The 27,932-nt window shown below is 35.1% G+C and overlaps 1 protein-coding gene across 1 annotated transcript in view; it reads left to right on the forward strand.

Moving 5' to 3' along the window:
• The first annotated feature begins 3,544 nt into the window (after positions 1-3,544).
• The window catches only part of LOC144442066 (E3 SUMO-protein ligase RanBP2-like), a 50,898-nt gene continuing 26,510 nt past the window's right edge, over positions 3,545-27,932 (forward strand). Inside the window, exons 1-15 of the mRNA XM_078131337.1 lie at positions 3,545-3,616; positions 6,056-6,281; positions 7,244-7,350; positions 8,645-8,710; positions 9,471-9,632; positions 10,657-10,802; positions 11,097-11,241; positions 12,653-12,827; positions 13,139-13,218; positions 13,677-13,815; positions 14,491-14,678; positions 15,070-15,248; positions 15,780-15,903; positions 16,489-16,610; positions 17,278-17,342. Of these exons, the coding sequence (XP_077987463.1) occupies positions 3,545-3,616; positions 6,056-6,281; positions 7,244-7,350; positions 8,645-8,710; positions 9,471-9,632; positions 10,657-10,802; positions 11,097-11,241; positions 12,653-12,827; positions 13,139-13,218; positions 13,677-13,815; positions 14,491-14,678; positions 15,070-15,248; positions 15,780-15,903; positions 16,489-16,610; positions 17,278-17,342 (1,996 nt within the window). The remainder of the gene's footprint in view (positions 3,617-6,055; positions 6,282-7,243; positions 7,351-8,644; positions 8,711-9,470; positions 9,633-10,656; positions 10,803-11,096; positions 11,242-12,652; positions 12,828-13,138; positions 13,219-13,676; positions 13,816-14,490; positions 14,679-15,069; positions 15,249-15,779; positions 15,904-16,488; positions 16,611-17,277; positions 17,343-27,932) is intronic.

Below are 27,932 nucleotides of genomic sequence, written 5' to 3' on the forward strand. Positions count from 1 at the left end.
AATAGACTTTCGCATCACAACGTCCCTACGTATTGAATAATGTATTATGCACTTGAAGGTCTCCAAAGGTCAATGCCCTAATGTTACTACACCCACTTGTTACAACCATGGGTGATACTTTCCATGTTACATGTAAAAAGTATTAATTTCAAAAGAATCGTAAATGTTTATTTTATTCATGTTGACAAGATGTTGTCTTCACATTAATCGCATAATCATAGAGAACGTGGTATGGTAGCCAATACTACGAATCTGTCAACGTCTGTGTTTATTCGTTCTATTTTTCGAACCAATTTGACTTAGGGTCGGGGTGACCGATATTTCTTGACTGTCTGGCTTGGAGTCATATCAAATGTACAGAAACGAGTTGATTGAAGTGTAATCATCTCATAGCTAAATGGGGTCGAGTATATTGAATTTAGTTTAATCTAGAAAATATGTGTTTATTAGCCTACCATTAGGAGTTAAACAAACAAACAAACAAACAAACACACACACAAACAAACAAACACGCAAACAAGCAAACAAGCAAACAAACAAACAAACAAACAAACACACACACACACACACACGCACACACACATATAGTACACACACAAAAACATGTGAACGCACACATAGATGCAAACAACCAACCAAGCGACCAAGCAACCAAGCAACCAATCAACCAACCAACCAACCAACCAACCAACCAACCAACCAACCAACCAACCAAACAAACAAACAAACAAACAAGTCTAAGTTTAAAAGTTTAAGGTTTTACAGCAAATTGAATAAAAGACTTCTTTAAAATGTTCTTTCGAGCTGTGGGCATCATTAGACGGCGACCTGATGGTAAATATTGGAAGTGATCATATAGTGGATGCGAGAGTCTCTTACAATGGTTTAGTCATTCCTACGGAGTGTTAAGTTATATAGGCCACAAAAGTCTTTCTGTCTATCACCTATATCTATGATCTTATAGACACAGTGCACCTGTACGCGCAAGCACACACACAACTCACTCACTCAATTGAATGACTGAGTTGAAAAACGTCAGATGTCCTATTACCATGAATCGATCTATCTATCTATATGTGATGTAAACTAAGTGCGTATATGCATATGATGACGATTTAAGATTCATTATCGTTTGTCGCATTAATATAAGACATTCGGGACAATTTATCTTCCGACATTTTAAAGAACTTTAATACTCATAAGTTTTTTTTGGTAAATTTCAAGAAATAATATGACAATAACATCTGTATTTCACGTGATTTTTCCCCTCAAGAATACTTAATGCTTGATTGTTTATCTTTAGGAGTAATGACACAATGCTAACACGTTTTCCATTTCATATGTCAAATGAAATGAAAGTGAAAATCCAGTGAAATAACTCTTGAACAAGATGGACACTAGAGGGCGCTACAGAAAATAAGTTAGATAGTTGACTACCTAGGCCAATCCAAAAAGTCACAAGACGTGAAATATGAAATACATCTGGTTGCCATCTCGTTACTACATCGTCTGTTTAATTTCAGTTTTAGTAGTCTGGGGTTCTATTTATATGTCGATAATTAAATATTTGCTTAATAGGCTCTATGGAGATTTACTTAATGTATCACTACCAATCCTCAGCTCATGCTTCGAATATATGGAAGCATAGTCATACTAATTTATGATAATGTGTTTATGATATTTTCATCATTAACTAGTACTCACGAATATTGTGTTTGTTTGTTTGTTTGTTTGTTTGTTTGTGTTTGTGTGTTTGTGTGTGTGTATGTGTGTGTGTGTTTGTTTGTTTGTTACACAGTTCGTTCCTGAGCTTCCCAAAACCTAAAGTCAAAAACCTAAATACAACAGACTAAGTTCTCAACATTTTTCAAATCGTTGATTTGATGTATGTTTGATTGAGTGATTGGAAAAGTTAGGGTTTATTAGGAGTTTATTATGCTATAGTTTGCACAAATACACTATAGTAAGCTCATAATTGTTTCGAGCACTTTAGAAATAAATGGACTCCTACCTACGATTAATTGTATTGCGATTTAATTACAAAGAGTCACTTTTACTGAAACCAGGTACGTAGTAACACAAGTCCTTCCTACCTCCATGCTATGCTATGCTATGCTAGAACCATCCAGAAATTAAATGCGATAATACATGTATAAAGCGCATACCTCGACTCACACATTTAGTGACTGTGACCGCCTCATTTTATGCTGTTATGCAAAGTTCGTTATTTATTTTTATCCGGAGGCAGAAAAGAGTTTGTATTCCTAGTCATTTATTGGCATAACCACAGGGAGCAGCAAACATGTAATGGATCAATCGCGAAATCAATCAATTACATGCTCGCTGCTCCCTGTGGTATAACTTGACAAATGATGCATTCCATAGAAAAGTATTAGCAAGTTCATGAGTACCGTTGGCATCAAAGCCCGTGGGTGGGGTGTACTTCCAACTTTTCTGATGGGAGTGTGTGGCCAATGTTCAAAACATCTACCCATCTACAATCTAAATAATTCAAAAACAGACCCAGATTTCCAGTCACAAGCATCCTGTCAGTTCACTGGCACTTGTTTCCCGAGATATGTATCAGAATGTTTCTATCAGAATAAATAAAATGTTGATAATATTAATAATATTGACGTGTTTAGCCAATTGTATATGAAAGGGGTAAAATAAATAACATTTGTTTCTGTGATTGCACAAGTCCACCCACCTCTAGCATTGGACTATATCTCGCGGTGAGTGGACTTGCCAATTGCAATTGCTCGGTCAAAGGAACAAGCGTCATTTTACCCCTTTCATATACAATTGGCTAACGATTTTATCGATATTATCAACATTTTATTTATTCTGATAGAAACATTCTGATACGTATCTCGGGAAACAAGTGCCTGTATGTCAGTTACCTTTATTCTGACGCTGTGAAGGTATTTCTAAAGCATGAAATGTTCACATGAAAATTTAGTAAACCCATACTTCGGGATTTCAGCTTTAGTGTAATTTACAATCATCACTAATGGATATTGGCCACAAATGAAGTCAATATTGAAACAAACTTTACAACGAATGGTACATCCTGAATTCAAAGCAAAAGAAGAAGGATAATTAGAGGTTATTTTATCACACGCAGGAAATATTACCCTGTCCAAATATTTCGTCTAGACGCGGCGATTGAAGTTCTTCAGTGGACAGAATGTTCTTGTCATGTGAAATACTTTGGAAACAATAAATTATTGCATGAACGTTATTACATTGAGACATTTCGTCGAAATTTGTTGTAGTAAGAATTAAAAAAAAAATTACAAGTAGGAAAGAAGACAAACAAAAGAAATCCAACTACTACAAAAATACTAGCCGATTGAAAAATGCTGCCCAAGTCTTGAAGCGGAAAATTTATATGTATTGAAGATTTTCAATAAGTTAGGGAGTCATGTTCATGACGTTTGACTGAAACCGGCGCGTGAAGGAATCTAATGCTGATATTATTCTGATGATGCGCCATTTATTCGAAACCTGAAAGATTTATACACAGAAGACGTAGACCAAAATGATCCGAAGCAAGCGTGAGGTGGACAAGCATGTCTCATCAGCCGTCCGTAATATTCCTAACCCCCACGAGGTAGGCCTTAGTGTGTTTTCGCGGCCATGTTGTAGATGACCGTTCACCCACGTTTTGTTCACGTCTTTTGAATTCGAATGACTCTTTGTCTTTCTAAAATGACAGCTATGTCGGCGAGTCGTCTTGACCGTTTCCTGGTGTTTATCTATCCATAATACCGGATATTTCGATTAGGTTGTGATTGAAATAAATGTTGATTTGTACAGGTGTGGACTCAAAGTAAAAAATAAATGAGACGCTGACTCAGCTCTAACTTTAAGTGTTTCACAATGTTTGGCGAGGTCAACAGATACATTCGGCATTTTATCATGTAACAGTTATATCATACACCCACGGGTTGGGTTGTCTGCATTTTGATTACATTATTCCCTTTTCCAACCGTCTATTGTGGTCATTGTGGTCGATACAAGCATCAAATGTCGCCTTCATGGTGTTTTCAGTTTCAAATTTCATGCGTCACATAAACCGGAAGTGTAATAGGAAAATGTGTTCCCCATATTTTGTTCAAATCCAGTAAGCTAAGAGGGATTGAGTAAGCGAACGCAAAATGAATTCGATGGTATTTAGTCATTACTAAAAACCCACCATATACGAGGGTTGGTTTCATAGAAGTGATCCCATTTGCTTCTGAGGTTACTCATATTACACAGTTTAATATTATCAATCTGTATAAAAATTTCCTTTTACAATACATTTCGATACAGATATATTCAAGTGCTTGTGGTTTATCACTTGTACATTTACCCCATTCTGTCTCATTTGGCTGTATAAAGTTTAAAACAAAGTTATGGATGAAATGACAAGCTAAAGAAATATGGTAAGACAGGGGTAAATGGGTTGGAAATGTCGGCTGGGGTAGCATGGTCTGGGTTGGTAGCATTAGTCCTACTTGCAGACATAGTAAGTTGGAACTCTGACAGTGATTCTGAGAATGTCAGAATCTAGTCCTGTACTCTGTCTCTCGCCAGCAGGACTAGCATAGTAGTGGATCTGTCTAGTGTTCCAAATGTCTTTGATTCCTTGCCCAGCCACAATATTCTCTTCCTTGGGTTACATGTACTACACAAATAAAACCATAATGAGACAACAGTAAGTGAAGTATAATGGAATGCTTGAAATCATAACTATGTCTTTCATTCAGTATTCAAACCTTACACATAATCGATGTTATCGTACTCTAACTGACCAAGTATATTCTTTATGTATAAATACAAGATAAATCTGTTAAAGTAGTTTTATAAACTTGTCCCCCAAGAAGTCCAGTGAGGGCCGACCTGCATTGGTTCAGCATTAATGCAGGAGGAAACCAGAGTACCCAGGGAAAACCTGCATTGTTCAGTAGTCAAACTGAACTACATTCCTCTTACAGTTTGACAAACTTAATCAAACCCAGACTAAGGTTCAAACCCCAACTGCAGTGGTAAGAGGCAAGTGGTTTAACCACTCGGCCACCGACAACCCTGTAGTTAGTAACTTGATATGAATAAAGACATAGAGAAGCATATGTATCCAAATGTTAATATAGACTTGTGATAATTTAATATTGTGATATTTTGATCTGTCTACTATGATCACGAAATATTTATTCAGTGTGTAATGTCTCTGAAACTGGTGAAATAAATTTGGTATAGTCTATAGAGAAGATATTATTTTGTTACATTTTGTGTCAATCACATAATTCATGTAATAAAGGAACTACAACCTGTAACACCCAAGTAAAACATTTGCAAGATTTACCATCGGCATAATCATTTAAAGCAGCCATATCATTATCAAGTGTAAATGTATACTGTTTCAGTTGTTACGATAGTCAGCACAATATTGGGTATCTCTGGATGTGATCAATCTGTAATTTACTGTGTAAATGATGTTAGCAGTACAAACCAAGCAAAGAGTCAATGACTCAAGTGTAAACATAGATGCCATAAAAACAGTGTGTAGATCTCATTGGGAGCTAAATAATATAATCACAGTTGTGGCAGCTATGTTCACTGTGATCAGTCTCCTTTTTGTTAGCAGAAAACACTTCACAAATTGACTATTTGTCAGCAGAAAATACTTCACAAATTGACTATTTGTTAGCAGAAAACACTTCACAAATTGACTATTTGTTAGCAGAAAACACTGTTCTCAAATTTACTATTTATTAGCAGAAAACACTTAACAGATTGACTACATTAGAAAGGCCACATCCTGGGCTTTTAATACTGTTTTCCCAATTTTTAGTTCCTTGTGTACAAACAAATACCCCCTCGTAGAAAGATGCATAATTAATGTGAGAGCAATAGTGTACTGTTACTCCTGATATGAACGCTATACATGAGTGTTGCATATCTAGAAAAGTGCATTACTTCACAGTTAAGGGTTGTACTATCCCTACATGTGTAGGGTCTATGGTACTATGCAGTGAATCATCTTGCCTTTATGTTTGTATTACAGAGACATCTGAAAGGCTATTCCTTTGCACGGATGTACTTTGAAGTCAAGGATTACAACCAAGCAATGCAGCATCTATCAGCTTACATCAGTGTTAACGAATCAGACCCACGAGCCCATCATTTATTGGGCAAGCTGTACGAGAACAAGGACGATGTAACCAAGGCAATAGCTGCATATAGACGGTCATTAGAACTCAATAACACACAGAAGGAACTTGTTCTACATGGTATGTACTTTACATTGTCCGAGGAAGCTCTGACCTGAGTATGGAGTTATACTGGCCAAACATATCGAACACTGTACTCAAGTGACGTCAGAGCCTTCTTGGTGCAGATATCACAGGGACACTGTAATTTGAACAGTTCTCATTTTACTGAATAATGTGTGTTGTTACTTCAGTCATTTTGAAACTACTTATTTGTTGATGTAATCTTTGATTCATGTTGTGTGTTGCACCCCCTGTACACACCATTCAATAACTGTTTGAGTGTAGGGGCAACTCCATGGGGAAAGTGTAGAGGGCTTATTCGACTCCTCCAACATCCTCTCCAAAAAGCACTAATTTAAAAACTAAGTCAGTGATTATTATGAAAACAAACAGTGACTTGTAGAAGAAGCTGAGATACCTCCAAACACCACATTTTACAAAAAAAAGACCTTTTGTAGATTGTTACCGTCATGGAGAAGATCTCAGATTTGACCTTTAATTGTCCTCAAAAAGACTCTTGTTTTAAAGTTTGAACATGAAAGGCATACCCTATCTCAAACCTGAGGGCACTAAATCAAAAAAGACATTTACATAGAACCTCCTCCTCCCCTTCCTATGTCAGGTGTAAAATAGGGATCAATCATGTTGGCGCATACATTACAAATCAACTTACTGTTAGGGGACCTGATCGTAATCAACTTTATGTTAGGGGGTCTAATTATCCGTACCTCTTTACCTGGCCCAAACCATAACTCCTTTTATAGAGCCCCTATCTTGAAAGTTGAAATATGTCTTTTGAATTGTGGACCACTTTTCTACATCTGAATCTTCACATTGGTCAATCACACATTTAACTTTAAAAACTGTGTCCGACATTGTGTGCTTGTGTGTGCTTGAACCATGTTACAGCTTGTATATATGTTACCATATTTCTACCCCTAATAACGCTTATATAACATGTCCCTCTTTCTTTTGAACAGTTGCTGAACTTTATTGCAAGATACCTGTAGATCCACAGAGAGCTAGGTACTGGGCTGATAAGGCTGAACAGTTCTACCCACGACACCGAATTGTGTTACGGCTTCGGGTAAGAAGTTTACACCTGTTCTGTATAATTATAAAGAGACTGCAGAAGGGTCACAAAAAATTCTCATGAATAAAGTTGTATTTGTTGAATAATCTTGCCATAAAAGTGCACAAGAATCTGTACTGGGGGAATGCCACTGCAGGAATTCAAGACACATTTGTAATCTTTAGATTCTGGAACATCATTTTATGATTTTATATCACTTGCATTATGTGTGATTGCCGAGAGAAAATGAGTTGATACTTATTATTCATTCATTATTCTGTGTAAGTCCGTAGTCCTAATCTTGCAACAGCCCCCAACTGGAACTTAAAGTGGCCATATGGATGAGAATTTGGTATTTATTTTGGATTTTTATTTGATAAAACAGCTTCACTAAGTTTTTCTACTTGAAAAAATAATGTGAAATAACATATACCAAGTCTATGTTCACGAGTCAATAAATGGCAAAACATTGAACAATGTGTAAAATGTTTGTTATTGTACGTACAATAACAAACTTTTTGCACTTTTTGCATCTTTTTGCAATGTATTGAGTTATGAACATGGACTTGGTATATGTTATTTCACATTATTTTTTCAAGTAGAAAAACACAGTGAAGCTGTTTTATCAAATAAATATCCAAAATAAATACCAAATTCTCATCCATATGGCCACTTTAACCTGAAGAGGGATTTAACTGGATAGATATTGCCTCATGGGAGTCAACAGACATGCATATATAATAGCTGAATATGAATATTCATGACTCCCAAGTGTTGATTGCCTTTGAAGAAAAATAAAACATGAATAATTATTTGTGATCTCTGTACTTTTCAATCTGTAAAATGTCCATGTATTCAGTGGTATGTTGGGATGGTTGCTAGGGCAGAATTTCTCTACTAGTCAAGGGTTAGTGTTAATGTAGTATTGCACGCCCAGGATGTAATACATTTCAATGGGACCCACTAGGTAAGACTGGTTATCGAGTTTACTAAGATTGACACAAACTAAAACTCTTATTGCGCAATGTGGTAGTTTATACAAGTGGGTGATAGCAGTTCCTCTGCTGTGTGAATCAAATCACCATGTGATCAAGATAGTGTAAACATTGGAAGTCCCAAAACAGTACACTACAAGTTTATGGAACCAGCTTTCAGAGAGCTGGCCTACTGAAACTATATATAATGAAACCAACAATCATTCAGTAGCTGATCATGTTTGTATCAGTTCGTTGCGACAATAGTTTTAGTTTGTGTCTAAGTAATCCTTGATTACCAGAGTAATAAATTATAACATCTGTTATTATTTCAGGAACACATTTTGAGAGAGAGTGGAGCAAGTGTTCAACAAATTGAGCAGTTCTATTTGGAAGAAATAGTAAGGAAACATTTATGATGTTTGTATAGTCTTTAAAATACTTGTGTATTGAAATGAAGTTCATGATTAATTTTTAGACATTCTGCCATAGAGGGTGTCATTTTGGTTCCCAGATTTGAAAAAATATTGGGTCAGTTGGGTCATGAGAATCAAAATTTAGTATGACCGACCTAACACTTTCTTTACCTCGTCAAATTTTGACTTTATTTGCTGGGGAAGGTAGGAGGTGGAGGATGGAAAAAATGTATGTAATGTTTACTTTAGGAGGAGTAGGAATTCATGTGTTCAATGATGATGAAGATTTCTGACATTTATGAAGATAGTAGATTCAGAGCCAATCCACTGAGGACACAAATGAAAACATACTGACCCCTGACCCCTGACCCCTGCTGATTACAACATGTTTTGACTGGCCATAAGGGGATGACTATAATTGTGTTATGCCAAGAAGGGAATGGGTCGTGATTTATTTCACCAGGTTAAGTGGTCACATGTCAAGATTTAACAAGACAAGTAACAGAAAGGAAAATGGATTTCTTGTGTTATGAAAGGGTATATGTATATGTAGGGTTTTACACTAGTTGTGGTAGTCTGTTTACATTGCGATCTGTGATGTTTCTGCGCTGACTAAACGCTTATAATGCTAGTAATGGCAAATTATTAATTTTCGTCACACCTCCAATGACAGTTATCAGCATGCATGTTTGTAGATATTTACGGCTTGTACAAAGTGTCTCATTTCTGATTTCTTTCAATACAGGACAAGAGTCCAGACAATGTTGAATTACATGTGAAGTTGACAAAACTGTACAAAGACAGTAGACGTATGGATGATGCCTACGATTTATGTATACGATATGAAAAAAATAGAATGTTTTCAGATAACTTAGAATGGACTATATGTATGGCAGAGATTATGCAGGTAAGTTGTGTCAAATTTCCAGTATGGTATCACTGATATAAAGGCCAAACAAATTGGATATTATCCAGCCTAGGAAGTTAACTCTTTGAGCAAGATTTTTTAGGATCGGTTTGCTCCTGAATTTTAAATTTGGGAGCAAAATGCTGGTAAAATTTAAAATTTAGGAGCAAAGTAAAATAATATATAATTATCGAACTTTAATTCTTATCAACATTCATTGTCACAAATGCTGTGTTTATCTGATGAATACAAGTAATCATCAATTTTGTTGAATGACAATGTTCATATTAATGTCAATAATATTCTCATTATGAAAATACTCAATAAGCAAGTGGGCTTTAAAGTTTGTCTGTCAAATGCAGCTAAAGTTGAAATTTCACCTTTCAAATGCTAGTAAATTTAAAATGTCACCTGCTGAATGTAGGTATTTAGAGAAATTAACCTGCTTTGGACCATTTATCACCTGCGAAATGCTAGAAATTACTGGCAACTTCCTAGGCTGAATTGATATGCTATATTCTTGTTATCAGAATTTTGTCATTTTTTTGTCGTTTTGTGTCCTGTGTTAAAAATGGAAACTTGCCTTTTGATTTCAAAAGCTATTGTCTATTTGTATGAAGTTTCAAAACTGTACTAATTTGTAAAGTTTGTAAAGTGATATACGAAACTAGCAATTGTATTCTTAAAGGCTGGTTTTCCGATAAAGAACAGTAAATATAAAAAAGAAAGACAACAGTGTGTATAGTTTGGTCGCTAGAACTTAGAAGTGCTGTTTGAGAAGCAACTTTTTGACTTTTATGTGAGGGCTTTGATAGTTAAATAAAATAGCAACTTTTGAAAAAAATATTTCCCAGTGTATAATTTCAAAAGTTGGCTGCATTCTAATCATTAAAGTAATTTCACAGAGAAAACAGCAAACACTTTAAATGCAAATACTTGAGTACACCACACTGACATTCGTATATGATAGGGTTCTATTGAAATATTCATTGTGTAATTTATTCTATATTGTGTTTTATTGCAGGCCTATTTGAGAAATAAGGAGAAGACTGGAGCCAAGGGTTTAGTACTAGATATCTATATTAATCTATTGAATACACTGCATCAAGTTACCTCTATCACATTGAGAGATTATGATTCATACACAAACTGTGCTAACTGCCTTATGAGGTAAATATGATTGTGTGTGTGTGTGTGTGTGTGTGTGTGTGTGTGTGTGTGTGTATGTATGTGTGTATGTATGTCTGTGTGCCTCTGTCTGTCTGTCTGTCTGTCTGTCTGTCTGTCTGTCTGTCTGTCTGTCTGTCTGTCTGTATATATGTATGTCTTACTTATAGTGAAACTTTGTTAGAATTAGCAATAATACTGAGTATATTTAAAATTGTAAACTCTTATACAACATTGCCTAACTCTATAACCTGTCCTCAACAATTTTGTAAAATGTAACTTTTCTTCTGCATACAGATTTGATGATTGTTTATTGAAAGCACACATGTACTGTCCTGTAGAGACGACGGATAACGACACAGAATGGACCGTAGTATTAACTGAGATGAGAGGACAACTATACTATTTTATAGGTGTGCTTATCACCAAAATGGCTGTTAAAGTAAGTCAACATTTTTTTTCCTAGTGGGGTGCAAAACTCAGGTAGTCAAAAATTCCAGAAAGTTTTGTTCACAATTAGTAAATTACACATGTTTCTGTGATCGCGCAAGTCCACTTACCGCGAGATATGGACAAGGTTTGCGACAGAACACAGTACGGCAACATAAACTTTCAACCGGCCGTTTTAACTTTTACTGTAAAATATTTTGTCTAGTACCACCTTTGATAAACATTCAGTTATAACATCATAACTTAGTAGGTATGTACAATACTGTTGCGTTTGAGATTATTCTCATTATAATATAACAATTCTACTCAGTCACACATCACCAACCACCTGTCATTAGATTATCAGTTGGTCTGAAGAAGTGTCCAGGATAGGACATGAAACTATTGCCACTGAAAACAGCAATTCGCGTAAGATAAATTGTAATTATTGAGAATATTCCAGTCATAGTTAATATATCTAGTTATAGTGAACACATTGCCTGGCCATGAGGGCTATAGCACCCGTTTATTACACCCGAGGGACTGTGAGTTACCAGAATCACATGCTATTTCGAGGGGGTAAGAAACGGGTGCTATAGCCCAAATATAGGCCAGGCAATATGTGTTTTATAATATACCTCATGAAAATCTTGCCCTCTTCTCTTGAGGTTGGCAGACGACATCATTCGAAGCTGCCATTTTGACCTGCTGTAGAACGCGCGGTGGTCACGTGACCATGTAATAGTTGATGGAACTATTCCCCTAGGGAAATAGTCATTCTATTTTCCTATCACGTGACTGATTCTAGTGAATCATGGCACAGCATTATCACTAGGTATATTACAATCAATACTAATGACTCAAATGGGGTGAAATGTTATAAGCTGGCTATACTTCCAATCCCGAGATGAAATTGTCTTCATATCCAGTTATTACCATCTGTATATACAAAGGTAGTGTTTTTAGTAAGTGAATTATGTCGATAGGTAATACAGAACAAGAGAAACAGACACATGCATTATGTTTGGTGCTCATATTACTGTATTTGTACAGTCATGTAGTGAACAATCATTGTTTACTGCAAAACTCAAAAAACGCTAATACATAGAGACTCTAGTCAAGTGTCAAACCAATCTATTATCAGGTGTAAAACTTTCTTTGAAGACTTTGACCATAGACCCGATATGAATTTTGTGTAGGGGCTATGCTTTGACCTTTGATGCAGACTTTATCCGCCAGGTTCAATTGTCAAAATCCAACCATTTCAAGCATTATCACAGACACTTTGGAGCATTTAATAATTGCTACAATTTCTTGTAAATCATGTCACCATTCAGGCATATAGAATTTAAGTATTTGAGAGGGGAGGAGGGGGAAATGTGTTCTTCAGTTTCTAAAATATTCATAATTGTGTACTTGTATAGGGTGCCATGGATTGGTATGATGCCATCTCACAGTCTGCTGTATGCTATCTAGCCAGTCTACAAGTACCCCTACCAAAAACTCAGACGGCCTGGGTTGCCATGGCAGTAAGGAAAACAAATACACAGGCACCATTGAAATGGTATCAGCTGGCATGTAATAGACTCAGTCAAGTTGGTATGTATTGTGTACTGCATTTTAATTAGTCATTTGCATAATTGATTATTTTTGTAATTGAGTAATATGTTACAATTAGAAGCATCTAATGTCATGTAATTTTGTACATACATCAAAACAACATATATCCTATAAAAGCCTAATGATGTAGTTTTAAATTTAAATGAATCATTTGCATAATTAATGAATTTTACCAATCAAGGGATAAACGATGTATGGTCATTCTAATAATTTCTGTCAGAAAAAGAACCGAAAGACTTTTTGTCATTATGAAAGACATTCAGTTTATATCTGGTTTTCACCCTCTACAGCTCATCTAGTTGATAATTTATTTGAAAGTTATGGTGAAGGATGGTTGGATAGTACATGTGAGAAATTATGCAGTCAACAGGTATGTAACCTTCACACATATTTTTAGTACTGTGAAATGGTTTACACAAATTGCACAGCAGTGTAATACCCACAAATTGCATACCTCTATGCAAATGAGTGCACAATTGTTCTATGTACACAAAATCCTGTCGGTGTTCGATCATCTTTTGTAAACGCTTGCAGTTTTGGATAAATATATATAATAGTAACAGAATCTCACGATGTGTCAGTACTCTGAGTATTGGTAATTGTTTGTGTGGTGTTTTGCCAAGGTTGTGAAAGTATGGCTGCAGAGAATATCACAAGCCATTCATATAAATAACCAGAGTAAGCTTAGCTGCAGAGAATTATCACAAGCTATTTATACAAATAACTTGAGTATAGTATGCCACTCAGGCATTCATCTGTTATGTGAGTCTTTCTTGATATATAAACAACAAGATAACAAATTATAATTACTCCACTTTGTGTTTACAGGGCCAGGAACAAATCTTCTACAAAGTGTTTGGTGTCAGCTACTCATCCATGCCATCGTATTTCAAAAAAGACAAGAGGTTCTATCAAGTCGATGCAAGTCAGTTGCCCACAGATGATGATCTTATTCTATACGATGATGGTAAGTGCACTTTATGTACTGTAAAATTGATCTTTTTACTGCCAGATTGTCATTGCAAGAAATTTTAAGGTATTTTTGTAAACTTTGGGTTCTGGGGAGCCATTCATGATTTCACATTACTTTTGTTATGTGTGATTGTCAAGAAATACCGATTTGAAACTTGTTCTTCAATTGACATTCATTAGATGTCCGTGCCATTGGCGTGCACTGACACTTCAGTATCTGTTTGTTACCTTCCATAAGGCAAGGTTATGTGTCTTTCTGTCTGTCTGTCTGTCTGTCTGTCTGTCTGTCTGTCTGTCTGTCTGTCTGTCTGTCTGTCTGTCTGTCTGTCTGTCTGTCTCTGTCATTGTTTTCCTCAAATATGACTAGCTCAATGCAAGTGAAATCAGGTACCCATTTGTTAGGATAATGGCTAGAACCTATAAGGCTTTGGTAAACATCTCATGAATATTAATAAGGTGTTTGCATATATAATGATTTTTGGTAATTAGACATTTTAAGTATGCAAGCTTCAAATAACAAATAGTTTGGTATAAGTCATTTGTCAGTTAAGGGGTATATTGCATGTCATAGCTATAGCTATGGATTTTGCTGTCCAACAATTAATGTATGTAGGTAAAAAAATCGAAAGGCGTTTCCCTTATGAAAGTTTACATTTTGTTTCTTTTGTAGGAGTGGTGTCAGAAAATCCATACAGTCTTCATCATATAGTTTGGTTAGCACTGCAGTGGTTCCATAAAGACGATGATGTACAGCCCGATGTTAGTTTCCTTCTAGCTCCAGCATTTGATAAACTACACTATAGTGTACCCAACATGCAAGTCTGGTCAATGGATACTATATGTCAGCTGGATATCCAGGTTTGTAATTCTACTATATCCCTCCTTCATGAACACTCTACATGAATGATATACTTATGTTGTCGGTGCTGTTACACTTGTAGCTGCACATTATTTTGTGTATGTTATGGTATACTGTACAAAGCATGTACCAGTAATGAGAACACTACAGAAATGACTCACTCTTATGGCCAGTGCTGTAACAAGAACACTACATAAATGTCACACTCTTATTGCCAGTGCTGTAACAAGAACACTATATAAATGTCACACTCTTATTGCCAGTGCTGTAACAAGAACACTACATAAATGTCACACTCTTATTGCCAGTGCTGTAACAAGAACACTACATAAATGTCACACTCTTATTGCCAATACTGTAACATTCATAACTGTACTTTGTTACTTACAGAGTTTTGTGTATGCTGTGGTGTACTGTACAAAACATGTCATGAGAGAACACTACATCAACTACCGTACCAGTGATAGTCAACTGGAAATGTTACCACAGTGTTTGTGTAAAAAACTAGTGTCACAAGAACAAGATGACTGGTGGTCAGCTGTCTGTGCTTTGTACACAGGGAAAGCAAGGTCAGTGAAAATTGCATGATGTAAGTCAATCAAATTTTGGCTGTGATATAACTTAAACCATTTCAAGCTCTACAAAAATCTTGCCAACACTGTGATATTTTCTTTGTGTTTGTGCTGCCATTTCTCAGCAGATTGTTGCTATATCATCAACAGTGTAACAACATGATTTATATGAAAAGTCCAGTCAGACTTATTTCTGTCTTTAGTACACTTCTATAATGTGTGCTATCAACTTGAGTGTGTTTTGGGATGATCAAATAACGCCTTGGTTACTGATTCAACTTTGAAATCTTGTAAAAAAGCCCTACTGTACTTGACATATGTTTGACTGTTATGATGATTTCCTGTAAGGGTTTATGGGAAAAAACATGCAGGAAATGACATCACATATACCATAATATCTTAGTTGTTGTATTTCACCACAACATAGCATAATTTATGTAACAGGACTACAGAGGGCGGGATTTATCAGATATGTGCAGATTTTAACCTCCTGCCTAATTCCAAAACTGTGATATTATTGTTTTTCAGTCCAAACGAGAGAGGTAAACTGAGGTTCCAAGGCAAGAAAGGGTTGGAGGCAGTCCGTGTCATTGGTAACCATGGTATCCAAGTATCCCTTCTGGTACATTTGGCAAAGTGCTTTGCTACACGAGTAAGTCACTTTTATCATCACAACTATGTTGCCTCAATGATAATGTTTACTTAGTCACACTGGAGGTGGGGGGGGGGGGGGTTCACCAAGTTCTGCTGAGTGGTGAGGAAATCTTCTGATTCAAATGAAGATAAATGAGAGTCAATCATTCACTGAGGGCAGTGGGAAAATTGAACACAAAGTGATGACTTTTACCTCCTTTGATTATGCAGTCAATGATAATGCTTTCATAAATGTGGGTAGATTAATAGTATATATTTGTTTGGGTTAACACTAACACACAGAGTGTCATACTAGTGTGGAATCTAAATCAGTTATGTATTGACAGGATGGTCAAAGTGTCCACTACTCAGTTCTGTCATAAATTAAGATAGTAGGTCTCATTAAAACACACACACACATACACACACATGCACACACACGCACACACACGCACACACACAGAGACAGACACATACACACATACGAACAAACAGAGACACACGCACACACACACACACACACACACACACACACAAACAGATGCACATGCTCAGCATGAGCCCCTTTTAACACATATTTGTGTACATCTTCCATCACTTTCAGATGAATGAAGCACGGCAGACATTAGAGGAGCAGGGTTATTGTCGGGACAGATACCTTGGTCTACAATCTAGAGCTGCCTTGTATTGGGATGCAGCTGTTGACATTCTACAAAAACTTCGCCAGTAAGTAAAGCTTGGTAGTCTTCTAATTTGTTTAAACATTGAAAGTGAGATTCATGAAAGTTTTCTACTTTTATGTATTTGATTGTGAAATGATATTTAACTATCTCAGTATGTTGGCAGATTTGGTATCCAGATCTTGATTATCATATACACAGATTTGAATGTGGTAGAAGACAGCTTTTGTCATAATCATGTGACTGGTTCTGAAAGGATACTGTAATCCTGGAAATTTTCGCTAAAGACTTATTTTTTGCTATTTTCGCCAGAAAACAAAAACGCAAAAATTAGTGATTGAAATGCCTTCTTGTACATGAACACAATGTACCATGTGGTAATTAGTAAAAATAAGTAGTGACTAATATACCTTCTTGTACATGAACACAATGTATACCAGTCTGGTAATTAGTAAAAATAAGAAGTGATTAAAATGCCTTCTTTCACATGAACACAATATACCAGTCTGGTAATCAGTAAAAATTAGTAGTGAATAAAATACCTTCTTGTACATGAACACAATGTACCAGTCTGGTAATTAGAGCAAATTGGTCTTTGAGAACTTGCTGAAGACTGTAAAATTGCAAAATTTTATAGTAGTGAGAATATCTAGGTTTATAGTATGTTTGTGAACTACAACCATTGTGAATGTAACTCTTTGTTGTCTTTGTAGAAACCAGAGTGTTGTCAGTCGTCAAAATCCTGTATTTAAACATGTGGATATCACCGTACAGGTATGTGTGTACTTTTTGACCATTTCAGAACTTGATGTATTTGTGAAAAAAACATTTTAGCAGTCAAATAAAATATCTTGTTGTGACAGTGATAGCAATCTGGATAACCATTCAAGACAGACTAAACAATGTTTATCAGTGTTTTTGTCAGGATTTAGGAACCTCGTAACAAAAAGCAGGATTTATGGTAAATCTGACATATGTTCCTATATCTATGTGATGTACCATATATTGGTTGGGAAACCTGGCAAAATGATTTCTCTGCCCTCTGACCTAAAATCTGCACTAGCTGTAACTGGAGTATGAAAGTGGCCATATGGATGAGAGTTTGGTATTTATTTTGGATTTTTATTTGATAAAACAGCTTCGCTATGTTTTTCTACTTGAAAAAATAATGCGAAATAACATATACCAAGTCCATGTTCATAACTCGATACACTGCAAAAAGATGCAAAAAGTTTAAAAAGTCTGTTATTGTACGTACAATAACAAACTTTTTACACTTTTTGCATCTTTTTGCAGTGTATCGAGTTATGAACATGGACTTGGTATATGTTATTTCACATTATTTTTTCAAGTAGAAAAACATAGCGAAGCTTTTTTATCAAATAAAAATAAAAAAAAAAACCAAATTCTCATTCATATGGCCACTTTCATTTTTCAGTCACAAAACCAACATTTCATTCACGATCACTGATAAATGTTGAAATACCAATAATTCAACGTTGTACATGTTAATTGGTCTGATTTTATCCATAAGTAGTACATTAACAGGTTGAAATCATGATTGTGTGTTGGGTATTGAACTTAGGGTACAAACCCAAGAATAGATTTCATTGGATTTTATTGTACCATAATTATTTGTACAGCTACACAATATGTTTACCATACAGTTGATTCAATACTGTTCAGGGTGTATGATATTATGAGTCAATCATATATTTAATGAAACTGGTAAAAAAACAGTATAGTTGCAGTTAGAGCAACTTTTAACAAAAACTAGGAATGAACCCTAGCAAAATGACTGGAGAACCTAAAACAGCTTCCGGGAAACTTTCGGAAATTCTATTCCACTTTGGAAAGGTCTCTTTTTTTGATTGATAAAGGGTTAATAGATATGCTGCTCACTGTAGACATATCAAATCATGACATAAACTTGCATTTGACACTTTCATTTTCAAAATTAACCCATGTAAAAAGTTGCCATTTGGCCAAAAAATTGCCCAATTTTTTGGTATTTGCCAAAATATTGGCCAATATTTTGAGACTTCCCAAAATATTGGCCAATATTTTGAGACTTCCAAAAATATTGGCCAATATTTTGTGAGTTTGCCAATATATTGGCCAATATATTTTCAGCTCTCAAATAAACTGCCCAATATATTTTTCCTAAATGAATGTATTTGGTCAATATATTGGTTTCCTTTAAACAATTTTACCATTTTGTCCCCACAGTTACAAAATTTACTACTTGTAACATGTTTTAGTCGAGGTATGTAAAGGTACTTAAAATGTTAAACTGAGACCATGAACTGAGAGTCTCAGTTGCAAAAAAATAGCCATCTGAGACTAGTCTCAGTTTGCCAGTCTCAAATGGCAAAAAAAACTTCCATGGTTAGAGTGTTTAATATGTTCTTAGGATTTCGATACTTGTTTGTGTTTGTATTGTAATCAATGTTGCCTTCCATACATACCTTTTGTTATTCTGTGTATATGGTGTCAACTCTTTCTTTTGTGTAGTTATCATGTGATCTGTATGTGTAGTTTACTAAGCCTTTGTTTTGTTTCTAGCATGGATGTATTCATAGACCCTTATGATGTATTAGGGATGCATCTATGTTACTTGTAATGTTTGTTGTCATTACAATCTTTGGTAAATTTTCAGTCTCAATAGTATACATGTAGTGTGACATCATGAATTTTTGTGAACTGAAACTATTCTCAGATAGACTTTTTTTAATCTGGGACTGAAGTTCATGGCAAACCGAGACTGGTCTCGGATATGGATGGCTATTTTTGGCAAACTGAGACTCAGTTCATGGTCTCAGCATGTGACACCCAGTCCCTCCAGGTGGGTGGAGGGACTGTGTCTCAGTTTAATGTTTTACATGTAGGTACTTTGTGTACCATTACATACCTCTTTATTCATTATATTTTAAACTCATTACTTAATTGCAGTTTTACTTTTCAAACACAACTAATAGCTCCCTTTCAAAGCCAGGCACTGCACTGTTGTGTGTTTTTAATCCCAGTAAAGCTCGAGACTTGACATTTTTTACAGCTCATTTTAAAAGATAGCCACTAGGCCAATGGGTCCATGTTCAAGATGGCCACAAGCTTATGCTCCATGTTCAACTACAACGGCTTGCCGTATGTGGACCATCTTGTGTGAATAGTTTAAATCTTAAAGGTATCTCAGACATGCAGACATGTTTACAAAACTAATTTATTTGAATTTTGACAGTTTCTTCTAATAATGTACAGAGTTTATACACATTGTGATTGTGACGTCCTATATGTAATATCTCTGGATAAATTCTCAGGATTGGGGTTGGAGAACTACTAAACATTTTGCATTGGAACTTAGGGAAGGGTTTGCCTGTGATCAGTGATAGTGGTAACATTTACCTGTTACCAGTGAATATCACTTTGATGACAAAAAATTTTCATTTGTCCTCAAAACAGAGAGGAATTATTTTGATTCTGATGGCTAATTGAAAGATGAATATTTTGACCATGTATCTGGTACTATGAGGAAACATTTAGTCAACATCACAAAAATATTGGCAATTTGCTGAAATCTACTGACAATCTGAATAGCTGTTGGTGAATGGTAAACTAAATAACTATCGATTTGCTTGGAAAAATCATGGGAGTATAACCCACTACCTGGGATATCCCTAAACTCTTGTTCTTTGTTGAAATTTATCAACATGACAAAAGAGTGACAGTCACCCTTGTATTCAGATTGTAGCAATGTTTGTATGTACTTTACTTTTGCACTCACAATGATAACACAACAATGTAACGGTCACCTTGCAGCTTGGCTTCAATACAAGTATGTTCTGTCACAGACAAGGAACACATGTGCTGCATGTCTGTGGTTCGATCTGTGTGTCACAAACCGTACGTACCCCTTTCTACCTCAAGTTGTCTTGGCCAGTAGATGTTGTCTCTCTTGCATGATCATATAAATGTATCTGTAAGTGAAGCAAGTCACGTCATTTCTGACATATTTAATATTTCATGGGTGCACCATTGAAATTTTTTGTTACTCAGATATGTGTATAGGGCTGAAAAGTATATTTTACAGCTATAGTTACCAGAATTCCCTAAATGTTGTTTTCAAATCAATTGAAAAAAATTTGCATTTTGTCACGGACAAGAAACACTCTGTGCTGAATGCTTTGTTAACAAATGGCATGAATGCTACATTTGGAAATAATTAGCACACTGTCATTGGGTATAAAACATGGCCAACGTAATACAAAATATGTAAATAGTATGCAAATGAGCATTTTCCAAATATGATTTAACGACCTGACAGTGTTACGCAATCATGGTAAAATATCCTGAGATTATCACAGTCTACATGTCATAATCTGCAAAAGCAGCATACTAGTGCTTGATCGAAAACCATCGCGTCATGTTCTAGTCTTCAAATGCTTAGATGTCAATGTTACCATCGTATGGCACGTCAATGGAAAGAAGGAAAACTTGCCCCAGTGGAAATGTCACTTTGATACAGAGTGGAAGTGAAAGTTCCGAGATTGTGGTAAGTGTAGCTCTATCATTTTGGAAAGTTAATTGATTTCTGTTGTTGTGAATGTTATTGTCAATAGAAATTTTACATCCATCCTTGGAGTAATTAATTACTCAAAGATACATCTATGCTGACCAAAGATGATTTGCTACTCAATTTCCAGACTCCACATATAATGGTTGATTTTCAAGTGAAGATGGTAATTTTATGGTAACATGTCATTGTCCAAAACGTGTGAACAGTAAGCATTCTACTGTGGAGTGGCCTTGCATTTCATTTGTTTTCTCAAAGTGTTGAACTACTCACAGACAACTAAGAAGTTAGTTGTGTAGCAGTCTTTGTTGTTTGCTTTAGAGGTGCTTCCTTATCGAACCTTCAATTACTCTTGGAAGGATGTGACCCCAACCCATTTTTACCGGTAAAAACTGAAACTTCTAGCATAGGCAGTGGATCACCTTTGTCCATAAAATATATGCTAGACCCCTCAGGCTATTTTTCTCACTATGATGGCTACCAAAGGTTGCCAGTAAGGGCTATAGTCCAGTCAATCTAGCGGAAAAAATGGCCGAACCCAAACATAATTGCAACAGAAATAATTTTTAGTGCATCTTGCTCAGAATTTTATGCTGAATAACATATTAAAAGTCTAGAAAAATCTAAGTGGTGGAACATGGTCAAAAATGACGTTTCTTAATTAGCATAATTAGTGAAATAATAATATTCATGAGATATCATTTGTTCAAAAAACCTATGCAAGTAACATGTCTATGGGTAGTTCTGAAGGTGAGTAATTACTTAGGAGTCACTTTATGATCGTGCAACCATTCCCATAGAATTAATATGTGAATTTTTAATTACTTTAATTAAGGACACTGATTACTTGTAACGTACAATAACTATACATTTTTTGAACGCCCCTGTTAGTTGTATGTCTCTCATTAGGTATTGGAGTATTTGAATCCCTTACTCTCATTATTAAATAACTCCTCCCTTGTTGGATAAATATGCATGCTAAACAACTGTTAATTAGTGTAATTAAGATGTAAAACAATACATTAGTAAGCATACGTGATATTTTTTGTTCAATAGTTATTGACGCTTGATTTTGAGTGAACATAACTTTTCATTCATCGAACCACTCCAAGTTAAGCTAAAGAATAGTTAAAGTTTCCTAATTAATTGATTGATTAATTAATTAATTATCGTCAAGATGTTGAGAAGTTTTCTCGATTTAAAGTATGCAAGTAATATGTCTTTCGATAGGTCTTGACCTTAAAAGTCAGATGAACATCATTATCAAATTGTCAAACCTGAGTACCATTCATGGGTTGTTGGTTTTATAAATACATGTATTCAACCTATTAGACATTGTGTAAGGAGAAGATTCTGTTTTCATTATGTGATTTTATATCACCGTGTGTCCAGATGAGCGTTCAAAAATGATGTAGCTACACCATAATTATACAACCTTGACGCTGGCAGTATCTGAGATGCTGTACTCCTAGACCTTTTTGTCTTCTTCCCGATAGTTTTGATATCTCTCAGAGAAAGAAATGCCCCTTGATTCTATCAATATTCCATCACTGTTTGTTTACATAGGATCGTCTCCATATCTATAAATATGTCTTCTTTGGGTGGGTTTACCAGTGCTGCCCTTTGTCTTTCAATTAAGGCAGCACTGATTGACTTGTTTCTAGATCCTGTTTTACCACATACGTGCTATTATTAGTGGTACCGGTTTAGGAATAAGTTGTGATTATCTGCTTATCACAATTGGGTATTTTTGTAGTTTTCTTTATTTTCAGTCACTCTAAATGAACATATACTATATTTAAAAAGTACAATTTGTGTAGTATCAGTGTTTGTTATTTCTTGCATTGTTGATACCTGGTCTTTATGTTCAATTTGTTTAAAAGTGAAAAAAACATGTTCACATTCTGTTCTGTCTCAAAACCTGCCAGTTGAAACTTTAATTTCTAACTATGAACTATGACATCCTATGAGTTATTGCATTACATTTTACAATAAAGTTTGGCTTTACTAGTTATTACTTGGCATGTTCTACCCTTTATATTTCGTTTAAAGCTCGATTACTGACAACATGATCTTCAGTTTGTACATTGAACTGTACCTTGTTTTTAGTAAAAGATATCTTTTCATATCTAGATATAAATAAGCTTAAACTTGAATCTTTTGAATTCCGCGCTATGTAACATGTACACATATTACTCCTACAGACAAGTATTCAGATGAGTATTATACATTTGTAGATTTTGTTACATCCCTCTGTGAATTGTTTGAATTCAGCTGTGTTTTTATTTCAATGTTACAAAAATATAGATATCATCTTTGAAATGACATGAAAGGCAGCATTATAGGTCCATTTTTTTGCACATTACATGTATTATTACCACTGTACGAAACATAAGACGATTTTAGGTGATACAGGACATTAATAATTTATTTGGATGGGGCCCTTCCTCTATTATCTTCTTTGTTTTATTTCTGTACCATTACCAGTCATCTCACAGTTAAGTATCATTTTGAGTGCAAATCTCACTTCATCTTTAAAATTAATTTATTTAATATTTGAATATGTTACGACCACAAACTAATTTTATCTTTGACCTGGAAAAGTCATTTTTACTAATTCTGCATACTGCGACATCTCAAATATAATTAATAAAAAATTGGCAAATTTGGCTCAGAAGATGCCTTCTGTACAATGAGACAAGGAATTCTTGGAAACAAACAAACTTTGGAGCTCCAAATCTATTTACGGGTGATCGCACGATGTCACAAAAGCTCAATAAAGTATAACTTCGTTCGTTTGGGTCTGGCATCAATGCGATTGCTGAACTTCATTCTTGCACTTCTAACCAAAGTTCGAAAACTTTCACAATCACGCCTTCAATGATAACTTCTATATTTATACTAAGATGTTCATAAGTTGATTAAAATTTACTTCTTATGTGATATACAACTGCTAGATTTCCAATATAGTATTTAATGTGTTGTCCTAAATGGACAAAGTTCATTTATTGAGCTTGTGGTATATTTTATGCGATTGTCCCTTAATCCTTGTACAAACAATGCTGATGATATCGTTTCAACAGATTTTTAACTCCTATTTTGTGTTTGAAAAAGACCTCTTCTATTAAGTTCTAAGCTTTCCACGATTGTATAACTCTATAAGGGGTCGTGTGATGCAGAATACTATAGGCAAAACGTAGACCAAAGCTAATTGTAAGCAAAATAAAATATAGCTACAATAAATCGCCTTTGTAATATTAATAGTCTGGCTGATAATGACTATTATAATTATTTCATTTTTCTTTTATTAGTTTCATCATCTAACTTTATTCATATTTTCTGTGTTTGTGTTTACATTGTTACATAATAATCACAACCGGGAACCTTTGTTCTAATTCCAGATGACAATGCTAATTCTTACGAAATGATATTTAAAATTATCAATACTTTTGTTTGGATATCAGGGGCTGGTAAAGTACTTTAGCTTCCCTCATTTTGTTTTCAATTTCTACAAAAATATATGGTATATTTGTTTAGATTTCATTTGATTAATTTTTATTCAATTTTGATTCCATTTTGTGAGGGTGATTTAATCATTTTTTATTTTATAATTTCTTATTCCCCGTAAAACACTTGCACAAGAACTAAGCATTTATCAACCATGCAGTGCCTGTTTTTTAAATGAAAATTATTTGGTTTCCATAGAATCAGTGAGAATTTAAATCCTTTTAAAGTTTTGCCATTCAATTTTATGACAGGATTTTAAAAATGAAACAACTGAATTTGATAGCCTTCTTGACATGTCATTTGTTTCGAACAGAATTTTTACCGTATGTAATTCCTGTTATATCAGGCTAACCATTAAGTTTGACTAATTATTTGAGTCACTACATAAATGATTGCGGGCTAGATTGAATTGGAAGGCGATTGTCATGTCATTGTGGTAAATTGACACAAACAAGTGACTGATGATGTTACTTTCAAATTATATCAATGTTGAAGGGGGTGTTTAATTAATTTATCTTTCTGCACTGTTAATAATAATATTTGTAGAATTGAATCAGAAAGTTTGAAGATGGAAATGTGTTAAAAAAAGAACAATATGATAAGAAAGAGATTGGCTGTTTAGTTTAGTTTAGTGATGAGAATGATGAGGGGAATGGACATCCCATAATACTTTCATGTCCTTGTCGACTCTCAGTATAAGTACATCTTGATCTTGTGTTCCTCCTAAGTTAACAACTTGATATCAGTGCGGTATGCGAGAACAATATGTACACATTAGTATACAGCGATACATTGGTATTAGAAGTACACAATGATCCAGTGATATAAGTAGTAACTTTTGCAACATTGTTGGTTAGATGCATAAAGATCATTATACCTATACTATTGGGTGGAAGTTTCAGGCAAGATGCAATTGTTAACATTTATTGCCTTGATTACTCTGTTGCATAACTACAAAACAGAAATATGAGTTATCAGACTGTCTTTGATGATATTAAAAGGTCCATTGTAGCCTATGTAATTTGTCATTTCAAGACCTTCCCAAAGACATATTACTTGCATGGGAGATTGATAAACCGTGTATATGCTAATTATGCTAATTACTAATTAATTAAGAATCTTTGATACATTTTACATTAAAAGTGTTTGATGATGACAAGCACGCTAAATTTATTTCCCACTGTACTGCAAATCAAATGATATATAACCTGCATACATTTGTGTTAAAATGTTATCAAATTTGAATATGCTGATTATAATTTTTCATAATTTACATATTAATTATGCTGATGAGATGTTGAATCATCATATGATGGTCCTAGTATGCTTTTTCACCCTTAGACCTATCCATAGACATGTTACTTGCCAGGTTTTATTGCGAAAACAGCATTTTAAGAATATAATATTCTCGCTAATTATGCTAATTAATAAAAACCTTATTTTCACCATGTTCCACCACTTAGATTTTTCTAGACTTTTGATATGTTGTTCAGCACAAAATTCTGAACAAGATGCACTAAAAATTATTTCTGTTGCAATTATGTTTGGGTCAAACCTTATTTTGACTGGACTACTAGCCCAAAGTGTCTAGGAAAAGTTGAAATTTTCCTTAGAGCTAATTTCTATTTTGTGGGTTGAGTAATGTATGGTAATCTATTCAATAACCCATGACCTCTAGGATATGTACATTAACATAAATGATTATAATGTTTGTGTTCTTACTGAGGATTACATCTTAGTGTTTGTGTAGCAACCGTTTTGCAATTCTATGCATATCTTTTCTTATTCTGTGTATATGGTGTGAACTGTTTCTTTTGTCTGTGCTTTGTGAAGTATGATTCATATCACTACTAGTGATGTGATGTGACCCCTAGCTGTACCGTCTGTGGTTGCATTTTAGCCCACATAGTGTATTCCAAGTTCAAACTAGTGATACCTCTTATACTTAGTTTCAAATTGATTTCTCACAAAAAGGCAACTAAAGCTTGGAACATTTCCCTTGAAGCATGTCAAGAGAAAGGTTCTTGTATCTGAATGCCTTTTTCAGTTATTCAGTCTCTACGATGGGATGTCTATCTAGGTTCTATGCTCAGTCATGATGGTATATAATCTCACTACTGTATATACATGTATGGAAATTGTGAGTTTGATGAGTGTGTAGACATTGTCATTCACACATTTTGGTTGATCCATTGTGGTTATTTTTACCTCAGACCACTAAAGCCACTGACATGTTCTCTGTATTACTACCGGTAGCTGTCAACTACCTTCTCTGATCAGCTGTTATTTATATCATCAAAGTGTGGAGATGACTTTAGCTAGACCTCAGGCTTTCGCCCTTGATTGTGTCCCACCTATCAGAAACACAGTGTTGAGAAGAAAACCTTACTGCAAAAAATTTTCAATTAAGGGAAAGAATCCAATTCAAGATGTCGGTTTTCCTCCGGGTCTCTGCAGAAACCAAAACCCGCATGCGGGTGCCTTTGTGTTTCTGTTGATTATTCATGACATGCAGACATGCGGGTGTTGAGGCGAAAGGTGTACCTGATTACAATAAATTACAACATAACGGTACCGCGGGTACGTACAGACACCCGCATGAACGTCACCACATGAGTATCAGGTCAAATTTTGACTCTAAAAAATAAATGTAGTGGAGGCATACATATAGTGAGGTGATTGTCAAATAAAGGAAAATATAAAACCTATCGGACATTTGTGTGTTAGCGTAATACAAACATGAACATTCATGGATCAGAATCGTAACTTCGTGTATACGTACGTGTAACATTAACAGTTGCATAGCGTACCCGGCCGTCTGACTCGTAGTTCCACTCTGTCATTGCCGACATTTCTTTCGCTTTTGTTGTTATTTTATGTAAACCTTTCTTTACAGGTATTAGTCTGGGATATTAGGATTTTTGACACATATGTTACGAGAAGTTCATGCAACACATACTTGTATAAGTTGTAAGAGGGTGGTGCTGTTCACAAATTAGTTGCATGGACATGATGAAGATACATGATAACAGCCATTCACGATGTTTTCACATTGACAAATCATCTCGTTATGAAAGAGAAATATAGTTGATCTTTTGTGGCAGGACTAGCATACCTTCGACGATCACATAGCTTCGTCATGTCGAATATTGCGTCGAGTCATGTACTACTAAGTTTAATCACGACGGTATAAGGCCTTTTCGAAAGCGATGATGCGCGATGGTGAACGTCATGAACATTCATTGTTTGAAAGGTTAGAGGGCGCAAGTTCATCATCCTCGTTCACAATTA

Source organism: Glandiceps talaboti, chromosome 11, assembly GCF_964340395.1.
Source record: "Glandiceps talaboti chromosome 11, keGlaTala1.1, whole genome shotgun sequence".
Lineage (NCBI taxonomy): Eukaryota > Metazoa > Hemichordata > Enteropneusta > Spengelidae > Glandiceps > Glandiceps talaboti.